The sequence below is a fragment of the Rhodotorula paludigena genome (genome assembly GCF_050403205.1).
Source record: "Rhodotorula paludigena JCM10292 DNA, Rt_paludigena_JCM10292v1_ctg6, whole genome shotgun sequence".
NCBI classification, from domain to species: Eukaryota; Fungi; Basidiomycota; class Microbotryomycetes; order Sporidiobolales; family Sporidiobolaceae; genus Rhodotorula; species Rhodotorula paludigena.
Window position 1 is genome coordinate 445246 of NW_027481452.1, and position 14607 is coordinate 459852.

A 14607-nucleotide genomic window follows, 5' to 3' on the forward strand; every position below is an offset into this window, starting at 1 on the left:
TCCCGTACAGCCCGGCATGCGTCTCTAGTGCCTCCAACTGCGTGCGAAGAAGAGCGAGTCAGCGCGACGACCCACTGAAGGCAGCCATGGTGTGTCGGGCCACGACCGACGGAGCCAAGCATGGACACAAGAGGGTCGGGCGCGCACGCACATCTTGACCTTCTTGTCCCGCCCGCCGCTCGCAATCTTGTCGGCGACAAAGTCGACGCAGTACACCTCGTCCGTGTGCCCGGGGAGGTCGACACGGATCTTGTACGTCTTGAGGTCCCACAGCTGTGCGGATCAGACCCGCCATGACAACTCGTGAGCGTCCGATCGAGGACGTCGAATGAGTCCACGAGTTGGAACGCACCTTCAGAGTCGAGTCCTTCGACGCCGAGACGAGCATGCGAGAGTCGGACGACCACGAGATGCGGTAGACGGCAGCGACGTGCCCTCGCAGCGATGCGATGAACCTGGGCAGAGGAACAAGCAGAGTCAGACACATGCTCGCGATAGACCAGCTCTCTACACAGGCGCTTCTGGCCCTGAGCAGACGGAGCAAGCCGCGGACGGCATCCGACTCACTTGCCCGTCCGCCCGTCCCACAGCTTGACGGCATTGTCGAATCCAGCGCTCGCGATGAACCTCCCGTCGGGGCTGAACGCGACATGATTGACCTGCTTCTGGTGGCCCGTGAGCCGCGCGACGGGCTTCTTCGGGTTGGCCGCGGGCGGGTTGGCGTTGACGGGCGGCCACAGGAAGAGCGTGTGGTCGTCCGAGCCCGTAATCATCTGCTCCGGGTTGCGCGACGTGAAGGCCTGGTAGCGCTTGAGGGCGAGCTGCTTGGCTGTGTCGGGAAGAGAGAGTGTAAGCGAGGTTGTACTGGCAAGATGAGAAGGTCGGCGCAAAGAGCAGACCCACCCTCCTCGTCGCTTGTGGGCGCCTTGGCGTGGTGGTCAAAGGGGCCGGTGCGGAGGAGAAAGTCGGTGTTGAGCGCCATCGTGTTGACCCAGTGCGCGTGCTCGCTGAGCGTGCGAATCAGCTTGCCCTGCACGCGGTTGGCGAAGCGTGAGTCTGTGATCCCTTCGCACGAGTAACGCCAATGCTGCCATGGGAGGCGCCTCGAGCAATCAGTCCAAGGCACGACGCCGACTCACGTCCTTCCCGTCCCACAGCTTGACCGTCCGGTCGCTGCTCGCCGTGTAGATGACGCCCTCGCCGCCCCACCGCACGACGTTGACGCTCGCCGTATGCCCTCCGAGCGAAAAGTCGAGCTTGCGCGCTTTCGCGTTCCACACGCGCACGGTGCCGTCCTTGGAGGACGAGGCGAGGCGGGGCGACGAGGCGTTGCTGCACGCCGGCGAATCGACGGCTTAGTCAAGGGCTCGCAGAACCGGGAGGACGCGCAACGCACACATGGATCGGCTCCCACGCCAGGCTCGTGATCCACTTGGAGTGGCCCCTCATCGGCTCGCCGACCTGTTTCCCGCTCTTGGGGTCCCACAGCCGGATCGTGTTGTCCATGCTCCCCGTCGCGACCTGCCGCTCGAGCCCGTCCCACTCGACGCACAGGAGCCAGCCCGTGTGCCCCGCGAGCGTCGCGGCGGGCGTCTCCGAGTCGAGGTTCCACAGCCGGCAGGTGTTGTCGCCCGAGCCGGTCGCGAGGTAGCGGCCCGTCGGGGAGAAGGACGCGCAGAGGATGGGAGAGGCATGACCTGTGCGAGAGTGGGTCAGTCGGCTGAAAAGAGGGAGAGATCAAGTCGTGGGCGACACGGAAGGCCAGGCAACGCACCATCGAGACTGCTGCTGCAGCGCGTGATCTCGCGCACGCGGAAGACGGCCTCGGGCTCGCAGTCGACGACAAAGACGTCTTCGGTGCTGAGCTTGTTGGCGTGCCTGGGGTTGATCAGGAGGTCCGAGTGGATCGAGCGGGCGATGGGCAGCCTGAGGCCCTCTTCGGGCGCGGCGGGTGCGTCGCCCTCTGCAGGCGGAGCGGCAGTTGAAGGCAGCTGGAGGTGGAACGAGAACGGAACGGGGTCTTCGGCCTGTTGCAACGAGTCGCAAGGTTAGCTTGCCTCGCTTCGTACGCTGAGCGAGTCGAGCAGGCGTCGCTCGTCGCAACGCACCGTCCCGCGCAAGTTGTTGACGAGCAGCTCGAGCCCCTCCCGCCCGGTGTCTGCAGGCAGCGACACAGCCGGCCCGAGGAGCGTCCCGTCCTGCGCGTTGCGGAACTGGACGATCACGGCCGGGACGGGTCCGGACGAGATGGCCTGCGCGGCCACTGCGCCTGGCGCGGTGGTGCGCTGGCGCTTGGGACGAGGCGGAATCTGCGTAGCCATGCTTCGCTAGCGAGCCGGGCGACAAGGCAGGAAGAAGTGGGGGAGACCCGACCAAGCTCGAGCGATGAGGCGGCGGTGCAGCGCGCAATCTCCACGGACACAATGCTTACTCCTGCGCCACTCGAAACGGTGTGCTACGAAGATTGCAGTGCTAGTACAAACAGGAAAGATCGGCAAAACAACGAGAGAGAGCAACAACCGGGAACAACCCTCTCCAGCCTCCCGTCTTCTCGCCCAACCCGGCCCTCCATGACCGAGAGCGCCGGCGGACGTATTTCTGCACACGGGATCTAGCCGATGGCCTGGTCGGGCAGGCGCTCGATCGCGTAGCGCTTCTTGGAGATGTACATTAGCTGCGCCGCGCTTGGGACGTCAGTCGCTGCTCTTCGCGGAAGTCGGGAGCTCCCTCGAGAGGTGTGCACGGCGGCACACCTCCGCAGAACACCATCCAGCCCCCCAACCGAGCGAAAAGTAGACGCACCGGGACACCGGGCACCTTTCGCAACCTCCGCCTCAACTGCCGGTCGCACGTCGCAACGATGTAGCACCGGTGCTGCGTGACACGGTTCACGATGCAGTCGTCGGCGTACGTTCCCTTGTGCGAGCAGGGCAGGCGCTCGAAGCGCGGGTCGCGCGCGACGCTGTTGTAAGGTGGTACGAGGCGAGGCAGATGGCGCGAAAGGGTGGAGGGCAGCGGGGAGGGCGCGAGAATGGCGAAGGTGGAGTCATCAAGCGATAGAGATTGTAAGACCGTCAGCACCGTCTGCAGAAACTGGAGAGACGGTGGCTAACGCACCGCAATGCGAGGCGGTACTGGTGACCCAGCTTCTCGAGCTCGGCAAGGACGCAGTCAGAGATGCAAGGGATCGCTGTCAACGATGACCAGATCAGTACATGTCGGAAGGGCAGCAGCCGGCGTGCGACGAACCCTTGGCGTAGAGAACGTCCATCATGGCCTTGACAATGTCGACGCGGTTCTCGAGGCTGAGGTTGATGAAGTTGGTGTCGACGATGACGCGGTACGGCGGGACGAGGGCCTCGTTGTGCGAGAAGAAGAGCGAGGTGGGCATGGCGTCACTGCGGTCGAGGGAGCGGGTCAGGGTCGGGAGGGGGAGCGCCACCAGAACGAGCGAGAGGGGCGGGCGTACACGCGGTTGACCTCCTTTTCCTTCTTCTCCTGCTCCTTCTTCTGGGCCTTCTCCTGGTTCTGCTTCCTGTGTGCGGCACGACAAGGTCAGCCTGTGAGCGAGAGCGGGACGACATGACCTCGTCGCGAACGAGCGAGTCGTCCGGAGGGCCATCGCTCGGCGGGAAGGGCGCGGGCCGGCTGAGCCGGGCGAGAGAGCAGGAGGACGCACAGTCGCATGTCGTTCGGGTTGAGCATGCGCTTGGTCTGGGCGAATGCGCGCGTCTTTCGCGAGGCACTCGAGGATCCTCCGCGCCCCATCGTGGCGGACTGGTTGGTGCGTGCTCGTGTGGGTTCTAGGGCTGTCTTCGAGATGAGCAGATGCAGCTAGCAGCGCTTGCTCTCGTGCTGTGCTGGGATGGAGACGGAGGAAGCGGGGCTGCCGGTGCGCCCGTCGAAGCTCGAAGGCGGTGCAGCCTCGACCCTCGACTCTGCGCTCTCTGCTTGGGGCTGTGGGCTGGGCTGCGATAGAATCTGCTGCAACCGCTGTGTGCTGCTCTGCTTGATCGGCGCGCCCTCCCGACGATGCGATGAACCAGGTCCGCCCCCGCTCTCCTCGCTCAACGTGATCGGGCCTCGCCGAGCTGACACGGGCAATCTGACGGGATGTTGACACCACGCAGGACATTCTTCCACACGTGCCAGCCACGCTGCCCGTCGTCGTCCTCGATCATATCCTCGGCACTCTCACCCACACCTCTCCCACCCGACGACGAGGTGCCCTCGTTCTCGTCCTCGTCGCCCTCTTCCTCGGCGTGCAGGCGCTCAGTGCACTGCGATCTACCCTCAATGCTCCTCGGATACCACCCGTTCCGCAATGGGAGCTCGACGACGCACTCGCAGCCGCCTACGTCCCGACTCCCCCCACCGCTCAGCAGCGCGCCAACCACCTGCGCCTCTCGTCCCTCATCGAGTCGCGCAGGTCGGCCTACCCTGCGGCGCTCTTCACCGAAGCGGCTCTCGCCGCCGAGTCGAGCCCCGTCGTCGGCGTGACGGCCGTTATCCTCCACTGGAAGCGGCGAAAGGGCCTCGACCTCGTCCTGCGGCACATCACGCGCTACCCGTTCATCCGCGAGGTCATCGTGTGGAATAACCGCCCCGGGGTCGACCTCTCCGTCGAGGTAGGCCCTCGGCATGCCCCGCTTTTGTCATACTCACGACGCTCACTCTGTCTCGCACACTGCAGAACATCACCCTCTCGACCCCTCCCGGGTCACGCCTCCCTCCCGCCGAGCTGCGCATTGTCAACTCGCCGTCCAACGTGCACGACGCGGGCAAGCATCTCGCATGCAGCATGGCCTCGCACGAGCACTGCTACTTCAACGACGACGACTGGCTCAACGTCTACATGGACACGACCTACACCAAGTACCTCGAGTGCTGCGCGGGGCGAGGCAGTGCGGCAGGTGGCGGGCGGATCGCGAGCAACACGCTGCCGATCATCCACCTAGAGCACCGCCGGTGGCGCTTTGACAACCCGAGTGCGTCTCTTTCGCGGTGCTCGGGCGCGCAAGGACGCATATTGACTCCTTGCTCGTACCACTGCGCAGCCATCGACCTGCACACGGGCTTCACCTGGCTCGGCACCGGCTCGTTCGCGCCGCGGCACCTCTCGCGCCGCTTCATGCAGCAGCAAGCGGCAACGCCGCTCGCGCTCTCGCGCGACCAGTCACTCGTCGCCGACATGTTCTTCTCGCTGTGGACCAACGCGTACCCCGAGCAGATGCCCAATGACCTCGTCCCGATCGACGTCGAGGGCGGCGAAGTCGGGTGGAGCAGAGGAGTGGATCAATGGGCCGTCGTGTACGGCAACATCGTGCGTCTTCCCCTCCTTCTCGTCATTGCAGTTCTCCGTCGTCCTCATCGCCCTCCGCGTCGCAGCGCTCGGCCGTCCGCACGCTCTACACGATCCTCTCCCTCTCCTCGCCCTCTCTCGTCCCGACCCTTTTCTCCACTGCCCCACCGCCGCCCGAGTCGCACACGCGCGCACCGTGCGCAAACGACGCCTGCCTCTTTGTCACGTCGCTCACGCCCTTCCCGCCGCCCTCTGCGCTCCGCACCAGCTACGCCGCCTCGCCCGCGGGGAGCCGCACCGGCCCGGGGAGCGTCCTGGGCAGGGCGTGGCGCGCCGTCTCGCGCCACGGCGGCGGGGGCAACGTCTGGCACCTGGACGGCGGGGCCGAGCTGCGGAGCCACCGCGTGTTGCTGCGCGAGCGCGAGAGGGAGCTCGAGAGCACCGAGGGGCTCGAGCGCGGGTTCGACCCGACGAGGAGGGGGTGGACGGTCAGGGAGCATGAGGCGCGGTTCAACGAGCTGGAGAGGGAGGGTGGGAGGCTCGGCGGAGGGAGGGAGAGCGCCTGGCCAGGGGACGAGTGGTGGATGCGCAACGGCAGCTGGCACCTCGCTGTTGACGGAAGGGGGACAGACACGTGCTGGGAGAGCTTTCGAGGTGCGCCGCGGATCGTCGGCTTTGTTCTCGCCGCCGAAACGGCAGTTGACAGCTTCCTTCTCTTCTCGCAGCGCCCGAAGCGGATGATCATTTCGGCTTGACCCTCGCCAAGCCTCGCGCCGTGCGCCAGCTGACCATCGTTGGGTCGCCTGACCTCGCCAACATTCGCGGGTGGGAGGACCTGAATGGAGGAGGCGACAGCTGGGAGGTCCTGACTGTGCGAGGAGACGGGACCGGTGGATGGGTGCGTCAAGCGCGCGATGCCTCTGCCTCTCGCCCTCTGCCCAGCCGAACCGAGACGCTGATGTGTCGCTTGTGCTGCGACGCAGGAACCGCGCTCGCTGCTCTCTCGCCCGCGCGTCGTCCCGCTCTCGTCGTCGCTCGTCTCGGTGACGCTCTCGCTCGACCCGATCCATACGCCGACGACGTACGCGCTGCGGGACGAGGGCAACTACGAGGTCGACGAAGAGGGGCGCGAGGTCGCGATCCGCAAGGTCAAGATTGTGTCTCGCGGCCGCAAGCGCGAGCGGGTGCGCGTGTGCGCGTGGGAGCTCGACGGGTGGAAGTTCTAGATAGACGGTAGACGGTTTGCTGTAAAAGAGGGGGACATTGCTTGCAGCCCACGGAACCAACGGCATTGTGCTGCGGAAGGGCCCTTGCCTCGAGTGCACCGCCTCGGCGCGTCGCTCGGCGCTTCCGCTTGTCCTCGTCCTTTTCGCCACCTGCGAAGCACTGCAGCTCGTAGTGCACTGCATACTGCCCTATCCTAGCACAGACAAACCACCCACACTCGAACGCACCATGCTCGCCCGCGCCGCCCTCGCCTCGACCGCCCTCCTCGCTGCGTCGACCGCCGTCTCGGCGCAGTCGACCTCGGCCGGCGACTTGCTCAGCGGCGTCAGCAACCAGTGCATCCAGGCCGTGTCCAGCCTCGCCCTCGGCAGCGACTTTGCGACGTGCTCGTCCTTCTCGTCCCTCTTGACCCTCGCGACCACTTCGGGTTCCGTGATCGACCCCGTGCGTCCTCCTCTCGACGCGTCTTTCGCTGGCGACGACGTGTGTTTGAGCTCTGCTGACCCTGTGCCTCCGCGCCATGCTCGGCAGATCAACTCGTGGCTCGAGAACCTGTGCTCGCAGGAGGACTGCAGCGACGCGGCGATCCAGAACGCCACGGCGGTCATCAACCAGGGCTGCGCCGACTCGACCAGCGCCATCGTGGTACGTTGCGCGAGCTCCTGTCTCCTAGGCCCGGATACTCGAGCCTGACTCTCTTTGTCTGCACACTCCCCTTCCGCGTCCCATTCAGACGACGGGCCGCTCGGTCGTCGCCAACTTCAACCAGGTCAAGGAGGGCCTGTGCCTCCAGTACACGAGCAACTCGACCTTCTGTGTCACCGACCTCCTCACCAACCTCCAGACGGCGCTCGGCCAGGACCTCTCGATCTCGAGCCTGACCGACCTCGACACCTCGAGCCTGACCAGCGTCCCTTCGTCGGCCGTCTGCACCGACTGCACGCACGGCCTCGTCACGAAGCTCTCGTCGGCGCTCGAGAGCGACTCGACCGTGTCGAGCAACAACGGCACCATTACCGACGCGCTCGCGTCGTACTGCGGCGACTCGTTCACCGACGGCGAGGTCCCCGACTCGGTGCGCGAGGCGTCTGGCAACTCGACCAACAACAGCAACGTCACGAGTCAGCCGCTCAACGGCGCGTCGATTGCTACCGCCGGCGTCTGGAAGGTGGCCGGCGGCGCGCTTCTCGGCGTTGCGGGTCTCGTCGCACTCGCCTAAGCAAGCTTGTGAAAGTCTCTGGAAGTTGGTTGGAGTGGAGGATCAGACGGACACGCGCGAGGGACGAAGGAGACGCCTGCTCAAGCATAGACACTTTGTTTCCTCTCTCCTCTCTCGTCATCGCAGCTTCGCACACGTTACTCGACTGTCACAATGCAACGCACTCGTTCGATCGCTTCGGCGACGCATTTCGATGTTGGGCACGACGTGCCCGCGACATGCAGCCTGGCTGCAACATGCGCTCGAACCGACGGACCTTCCGCGGCTTCTCCTCTCTGCGTTCGTTCCGTCGCCGCCTCTCCTCTCTCCTCTCGGCCCTGCTTCCTCTTGCGCTTGTGCTGGCTGCCTTCAGATGTACGTCGGTTGCGGCTGTCTCATCCGTGTAGCCGCGTGCTTCATCGCGCCCATCGGCGCGCCGCTCTCGGTGCTCTGCCTGCGCGGAGCCGACTGCTGGTGCATCGCGTGAGTCGACCTCGTTACTTGAAGCTCGGTCTGCTGTTGAGGCTAGACGTACAGTGTCACCGCCTGCGTCCTCATCGGCGTAGGCCTTCTGGCTGCGCTTCGAGCTGCCGTCGGACAGGGGTGGTACGTCTCTGTCGGCGCAGGACTCGGTTCGTGGTACGGCCTGGCAGTCATCAGTACGTCTCGCTGCTCTTCCGCTCCTCACGCAAGAGTGCTGACCTCGTCATCGCTGCGCGCGGAACAGTTGCCGTTATCGCCATCGTTGCCGTGCGCCAGCGTACGACATCGAGACAGGCCAGGACGCTAACTTTGCGAGCACACAGCACTACAACACGCACGGTCCGGGCAACGCCCGCTACTTCTCCCTCGAGAAGCACCCGCTCCCTCCACCCGGTCGTCGCCGCCGTGCTGCGCTTTACGCAGCGAGCGGCGTACCCGCCGGGCGTCTCGGCGCCGAAAGTGAGGAGCAGGCGTTCTCGCTGGAGAAGCGGCAGAGGAGAAGCGGGAGGGAGACGTGGTCGAGCGAGAGCGAGGGGGACAGTGCCGAGGAAGAGTTGCGCGAGAGGAGGGCGCGGGCGGCACAGACGACGGTGCGTGCTGCACGCCTTTTCCACCACGTTCGGTCGCTGACTGGCATATTCCGAGCAGCGTGACGAAGTGTGCTAGTTCAGTGCAAGCAGGGCCACCTTTCTTTACATACTTGCTCGCTCGCGTTGCGTCTGGTGAACCAGCTTAAAACTGCTTGTCGGAGCTTGACAGCGCCGATTCTTCACTGTTGATGTGATCGCGCGGCCACCTCGGCAAGATGTCAGCAGCGCTGCCCCTTGCGCAGCGACAGAACGCACGCGTCGCGACTCGTGCGGTCCCGTCGGCATGGGCGCCTCTCACTCTCGACACGACGACAAGGAGAAAGGACGAAGATTGATGAATGACAAGAGGACGGAGACTGCATAGTAGACCAGTGAACGACAGAGGAGGGGAAGGGACCGACAAAGGAGCGCAAGAAATAAGTGCGTCCGCCCGGAAAGTCTGAGGAAGCGCCCTCAGAGGAAGCGCTCGTATAGGGCGCTGCTAGAGGGGAAGAGTAGGAGCGAGAGCGTGGGCAGTGGAGCGTGGACAACGGGAAATGGAAGTGAGATCTAGCACTTTTGGAACCGGGCATCAAGCATGCTGCTCGCCCTTGACCTGCTGGTGGGCGCCAACGAAGTTGTCCTCTGCGTTTGGCGACCGTGTGAGTGCTGGAAATTGGGAGGGCAAACAGGAACACAACGCACGGTCTTCGCCAGAAAGCTCCTCGAGGCTCTTGCCCTTGGTCTCGGGAAGAAGGAGGGTCGAGAAGATGCCCGTAAGCATAAACAGAGCCTACACGATGCGAAATGGTCAGCTTCAGAACGTCTGAAGTCATGCACGAGGACGCTTCATGAAATTTCGGAACGGAAGCGAAACGCACAAAGATCTCCAGGATGTGCTTGACCCAGGCGTTCTTGCCGCCACGGTCCTTCAGCTTGAATGCCATCACTTGCGCAATGATGGCGCCAAGCTTGCCCGAGCCTGAACGAAAGTGCAGGAGATCAGGAAAGAGCTCGACGGGTCGAGAGAAAGGAGCAGGGCGTACCGGCCGAGATACCGTGCGCAGTCGAACGGTAACGCGTAGGGAAAACCTCGCCAGGGATGACAAAAGTAGTAGTGTTGGGACCGACTGTTCAAATTGGAGTTGGGAACGAGAAGGTCAGCGGACGGTGAAAGAGGTCTCGCCTCCGGTGTGTCGGCGGCAAGTTGAGCCTTCCGCCGCCCGGTCCTTTCACCTTTCGAGCAGAGTTACGCACAATTCTGGAAGAAGTTGGCTGTAAGAGAGAAGCGCAATGCAGAGAAAGTCAGTACGGCCTTCTCAAGTGGGTAACGGCACGGCGTCACGCACTCAGGCAATACAGGGCCACGAAAGCGCCAACAGCGTTCTCCTTGAGCTTGTCGTAGCCTGAGTCAGAGAGGTAGGAAATAGGGGGCGGGGCAAAAAAGAGACAAGGTGCGGTAAGCGAGATGGAGGAGAGCAACAGAGGCTATGGAAGCGACGCACCGAAGCCCATGCAGGAGAGAAGGATCGTGAGCATGGTGAAGCCCATGAGCTGGATAGGCTTGCGGCCCCTGTGAACGAAGGGAACGTGAGCTCAGCCGCAATCGACGAAACGACCTCAGTCCGAGGAGGAAAGATACGCACCACCAATCAATGGTCGCAAAGGCAGCCCAGAAGCCGGGGATGAGACCAGCAACAACAAGGATGATATTACCGACAGCGTTGTTGAACAAAGTGTGGTAGCGCTGCTCCTGCTTCGTGCCGGTCGTGACCGAGCCGTAGCCGATGGCGCCGAGGATGATCGAGGTGTTCAAGCCGAGACCGTAGAAGGCAACGTCGAGGGCGAACCACGAGTAAGCAGCGCCGAAGAGGACCTTGCCGTGCTTCCACTGGCCGAAGTGGTTGCAGAAGTCGCGCCACGACGCCTTGGGTGCCTCGAGGCGCTGGACGACCGGCGTCGAGTCCTGCACGTAACCACCGGTCTGGAGGAAGGCGTCGACGTCCGTAGCAGCCTGTTTGATGTTCCGCTCGACGTCCATGGTGAAACGAGGCGTTTCCGGCAAGGTGAGACGGAAGTAGAGAGCAACGGCACCCGGAACAGCGCCACAGCCAATGATGAGCCGCCAGACGAAGTCCAGATGGCGAGCGTCATTCACAGGATCGTTGAGAATCTGCGTCTTGAAGGCGGAGAGAGAGACGATCGCGACGATGGCGGCGCCAAGTTGACCCCATCCCTGCGACCAGAAGCTGGGGTTTGCGAAGATTCCGTGTCAGCTATGGTGCCACTTGACGCAAGGAAGCACAGTGCCAAGGCATTGGAAGGGGGACGCACGTTGCCGTCATCATGCGACCACGAATGCGAGTCGCCGCAAACTCGCTGGTGATGACCGCGCTGAGCGGGTAGTCGCCACCGATGCCCACGCCCATCACAAAACGCCACATAACAAGGACGCCGATGATCGAGATAGCTGGGGCATGTCCAGCGACGGCCTGGCCGAGCGTCGCAATGATGATGATGATGAGTTCGAGTCCGTACATGCGCTTGCGACCGACGACGTCGGCGAGGTAGCCGAAGAGAACCTGACCGATGAGGGTGCCGACAGGCGTAGCGATTTTGAGGCCCAAATCCTGGTTGGCCGTCAAAGCACCCTTGTGCGACTCCATGTTGTAGACGTAGCCAATGGCCCCGACAGCGAGGTTGATCGCGAAGATGTCATAGGCGTCCGTAAAGAAGCCAACGCCGGCAACAGCGCAAGCCTGGAGAGGCGGAGGACGAGCAGGAAACCGACGACGAGGACGAGGAGGAGGAGGCGAAGAAGGTCAACATAAGATTCGTCATCGGCGGCAGATAAAGCGACCGGCTGAACGACGTGGCACGCAACAGAGTACACACCTTGACATGGAAGAACGAGAACTTGGCATTGTCGATTTCAGCGAGAGCAGCGCGGCGGCGGGCATTGAGGTCGACGGCGGCAGCGGCAGCGCCGTGCTGCAGCGACGAATCGGACGCGATGGCCTCCTTTGTCTCGTACGACATGTTGAGCGGGTGTGTATGCGCACAGAGGGCGAAGAAGAGAGAGTTGCGACAGATTCACGCGAAAGGCCGGACGAGGCGCGGCCCGTGCCAAATTCGGCGACAGACCACCTTCAAAAAAGGCGGTGATCGAGGCCGTAAAGTCGGAGGTGTTTGCAAAGCGTGCGCACGTTCTCTATCGCTGTAGCGTGCCTCCTCCTCCCCAGTCTGCCAAGAACCCGCTCGTTCGGAGGAGAATCAGGAAGCAGAGCGCTGACAAGGACTCCTCGTATCTCTGTGCGCACCTATTAGATCGTTACAAGTCCTTTAAGCGCCTCACGCGACCTCAGGGGAAGCAGAAAGATGCAAGAACGTGCCAACACAGCAGAACGTGCGCTTCCCGTGCTGCGAGTCTCGACCCCGGTCCCGCGCCCGCCTCCTGGACAGGTGAAATGTCACGTCCGTGTTCATCTCGACATCGACGCTAGGATTGGTGCTTAAGGCGCTATTCCCGCGCTTGACGTCGATCTTCGAGCACGTTGTCCGCTCGCGAGCGTGGGTGGGCCAGGGCAGCCAGATATACTTGGCGGACAGCGGGCAACGCCTCGCGGCATGCGACGAAGCGCACGTTCGCGGGCCATGCAACTGCAGAGGGTCTCGGCGGTCGATCACGCAGGAGCACCGCGTTGGCACCGCGTGTCGTTGATGTCGAAGACCATTTCCAGGTGCAGCAGTCGTCCGTGCCGTGTGGAAGCTGCCACGCACCTCGACCATGCACAACGCGACTCCATCTCTCATGCAATGGCCACGAGCTGCACATGTCGTCCACAACATGGGAAACCATCTTTCCGCATGGTGTCTTCTACAGCCTTGCGAAAGCGGCGGGATCTGACAGGGCTCGACAGAGCACAGCCACAAATCAAGCACGCGGATCTCAGCGCATCAACCCACGCGATCAGTGCTTCTCTGTGCGATACTCGCATCGGCGCAAGTCGCCAGGAGCGAGTGCAGCAAGAGACGAAAACGGGAGAACGAGGACAAGAGTATGGCAGACACTCGTCGGCGGGACGCCAGGAGAGCACAGACAGGTAGCTAAGGAGCTGCACTGTGGCAGGCAAAGCACCGCCTCGCCACCGCTCGAGCAGTGATAGCAACATCCTCGAGGGAGACCCGGACGAACTCCATCTCTCCGCAAGTCTGCCGCCGTCTCGACGCACGATGGGCAAAAGCACGGCCGTGCGGCGCGACATCTGGTTCCGTAGCGCAAAGGAAGAAGGTCTGCACTCCCGTCCTGCTCCTCTTCGTCCCGCTCGCCGTCCTCATCGCTCGAATCCTCTGCAGGCTACCGCGCCCGCTCTGCATACAAGCTGCTGCAACTGGACGAGCAGTTCCAGCTCTTTGACCAGGTAGAGCGCTGTGTCGACCTTTGTGCGGCTCCCGGTGCGTCCCTCTCCCTGTGTCCTCCTCGTCGAGGCGGTGCAGACTGATTTTGCGGGTGACACAGGCTCTTGGTCTCAGGTGCTGTCGAAGAAGCTTGAGTACGCTCCAGAAGTGTTTACACACGCGAACAACGCTGATGTCCTTGATCCGCAGTGCGGCAACTCCAGCACCCGATGGCAGCGCTCGCATCGTCGCTGTTGACCTGCAACCCATGGTGCGCACCTCCCTGCTCTCTCCCCCGAACGAGTCGTCGCGCTGAACATGCCCGTGTACAGGCTCCGCTGCCAGGAGTCGTGCAGATCGAAGGCGACATCACCAAGACGAGCACGGCCGAGCAGATCATCTCGCACTTCAAGGGCAGGCTAGCCGATCTTGTCGTCTGCGACGGCGCACCCGACGTGACGGGCTTGCACGACCTGGACGAGTTTGTCCAGGCGCAGCTGCTCCTTGCTGTGCGTGCTTTTGAAACGGCTCAATCTCGTCCCCGCTAACTCGCCCCCTCGCAGGCTCTGAACATCACGCTGCACGTCCTCCGCCCCGGAGGCACCTTTGTTGCGAAGATTTTCCGCGGCCGCGACGTCACGCTCCTGTACGACCAGCTGCGGTGCTTCTTCGACCGCGTCACCTGCGCAAAGCCGCGCAGTTCCCGCAACAGCAGCATGGGTGCGTGTCGGGTTGCGGCTGTCTGCGCTCGTCACTGTGCATGCGCTGAATAGAGTGCGCCGCTTCTCGACACAGAGGCCTTCGTTGTGTGCGAGGGCTTCCGCGAAGGCTTCTCGCCCGACCTGACCAAGCCGCTCCTCGACTTCTCCTACTCGACGGCCGATGCGCCCGCCACGCCAAGCGGTGCGGCAAACGATGTCAAGGGCGCAATGCGCTTCATCGCGCCCTTTGTCGCATGCGGCGATCTCAGGTGCGTCCTTGCGCTGGTCCTGTTTTTCCCGGGGGACATAACTCACCTTATGTGTCTACAGTGGCTTCGATTCTGAGACGCACTACCCGCTCCTGTCCGACAACATCGCGCCCGAACCGCTGCAAGCGCCGACCGCGCCGGCGTACCGAGAATACTTCGAGCTCAAGCGGTGCGCTTCCTATCGTGCGCGGGACTCGCGCAGCTCGCTGATCCAGTTCTATGTTTGCAGAAGCGGCGCTTTGACTCTTCCGCACCCCTGAAAGGCCAATTGGCTCGCTGAATCGCTCTCGTAGACCTCGCATTCGCCCCTGTTGTGCCCATTACTTAGATACTGCAAACGGATTTGCCCATGAGACGATAGGCGGATGCGGCGGGGTATACACACGAGTGCGCGAGAGGGATGCAAGCTTGCAGACGACGCGGTTGAAAGCGGGGTGGATGCGATGAGGTGAGGAGGGTC

The 14607-nt window shown here is 63.2% G+C and overlaps 6 protein-coding genes across 6 annotated transcripts; 3 read left to right on the forward strand and 3 right to left on the reverse strand.

The window, feature by feature from the left end:
- Positions 1 to 24: 24 nt before the first annotated feature.
- Positions 25 to 2321, reverse strand: JCM10292_003180 (WD40 repeat domain-containing protein; the record flags this gene model as incomplete). The annotated part of the gene is made up of 9 exons (XM_076646904.1): positions 25 to 37; positions 152 to 273; positions 353 to 455; positions 568 to 829; positions 904 to 1030; positions 1140 to 1332; positions 1397 to 1697; positions 1775 to 2027; positions 2109 to 2321. The coding sequence occupies 9 exons, from the start codon at positions 2319 to 2321 to the stop codon at positions 25 to 27; spliced, it is 1587 nt and encodes a 528-aa protein (XP_076507665.1).
- A 290-nt stretch (positions 2322 to 2611) lies between these two features.
- On the reverse strand, positions 2612 to 3768 carry FCF1 (rRNA-processing protein FCF1; the record flags this gene model as incomplete). The annotated part of the gene is made up of 6 exons (XM_076646905.1): positions 2612 to 2674; positions 2803 to 2962; positions 3118 to 3190; positions 3250 to 3398; positions 3470 to 3535; positions 3680 to 3768. The coding sequence occupies 6 exons, from the start codon at positions 3766 to 3768 to the stop codon at positions 2612 to 2614; spliced, it is 600 nt and encodes a 199-aa protein (XP_076507666.1).
- Positions 3769 to 4037: 269 nt separating this feature from the next.
- Positions 4038 to 6528, forward strand: JCM10292_003182 (uncharacterized protein; the record flags this gene model as incomplete). The annotated part of the gene is made up of 7 exons (XM_076646906.1): positions 4038 to 4046; positions 4131 to 4628; positions 4694 to 4988; positions 5058 to 5323; positions 5389 to 5956; positions 6028 to 6200; positions 6286 to 6528. The coding sequence occupies 7 exons, from the start codon at positions 4038 to 4040 to the stop codon at positions 6526 to 6528; spliced, it is 2052 nt and encodes a 683-aa protein (XP_076507667.1).
- A 229-nt stretch (positions 6529 to 6757) lies between these two features.
- On the forward strand, positions 6758 to 7748 carry JCM10292_003183 (uncharacterized protein; the record flags this gene model as incomplete). Its single annotated transcript, XM_076646907.1, has 3 exons — positions 6758 to 6973; positions 7061 to 7174; positions 7263 to 7748. The coding sequence occupies 3 exons, from the start codon at positions 6758 to 6760 to the stop codon at positions 7746 to 7748; spliced, it is 816 nt and encodes a 271-aa protein (XP_076507668.1).
- A 1623-nt stretch (positions 7749 to 9371) lies between these two features.
- JCM10292_003184 (uncharacterized protein) lies at positions 9372 to 11818 on the reverse strand (the record flags this gene model as incomplete). Its single annotated transcript, XM_076646908.1, has 10 exons — positions 9372 to 9424; positions 9485 to 9572; positions 9661 to 9761; positions 9826 to 9909; positions 10037 to 10054; positions 10129 to 10185; positions 10285 to 10352; positions 10426 to 11028; positions 11114 to 11538; positions 11675 to 11818. The coding sequence occupies 10 exons, from the start codon at positions 11816 to 11818 to the stop codon at positions 9372 to 9374; spliced, it is 1641 nt and encodes a 546-aa protein (XP_076507669.1).
- A 1194-nt stretch (positions 11819 to 13012) lies between these two features.
- TRM7 (tRNA methyltransferase TRM7) lies at positions 13013 to 14407 on the forward strand (the record flags this gene model as incomplete). The annotated part of the gene is made up of 9 exons (XM_076646909.1): positions 13013 to 13070; positions 13136 to 13234; positions 13299 to 13332; positions 13388 to 13448; positions 13510 to 13686; positions 13741 to 13897; positions 13973 to 14147; positions 14209 to 14316; positions 14377 to 14407. The coding sequence occupies 9 exons, from the start codon at positions 13013 to 13015 to the stop codon at positions 14405 to 14407; spliced, it is 900 nt and encodes a 299-aa protein (XP_076507670.1).
- Between the last annotated feature and the right edge of the window lie 200 nt (positions 14408 to 14607).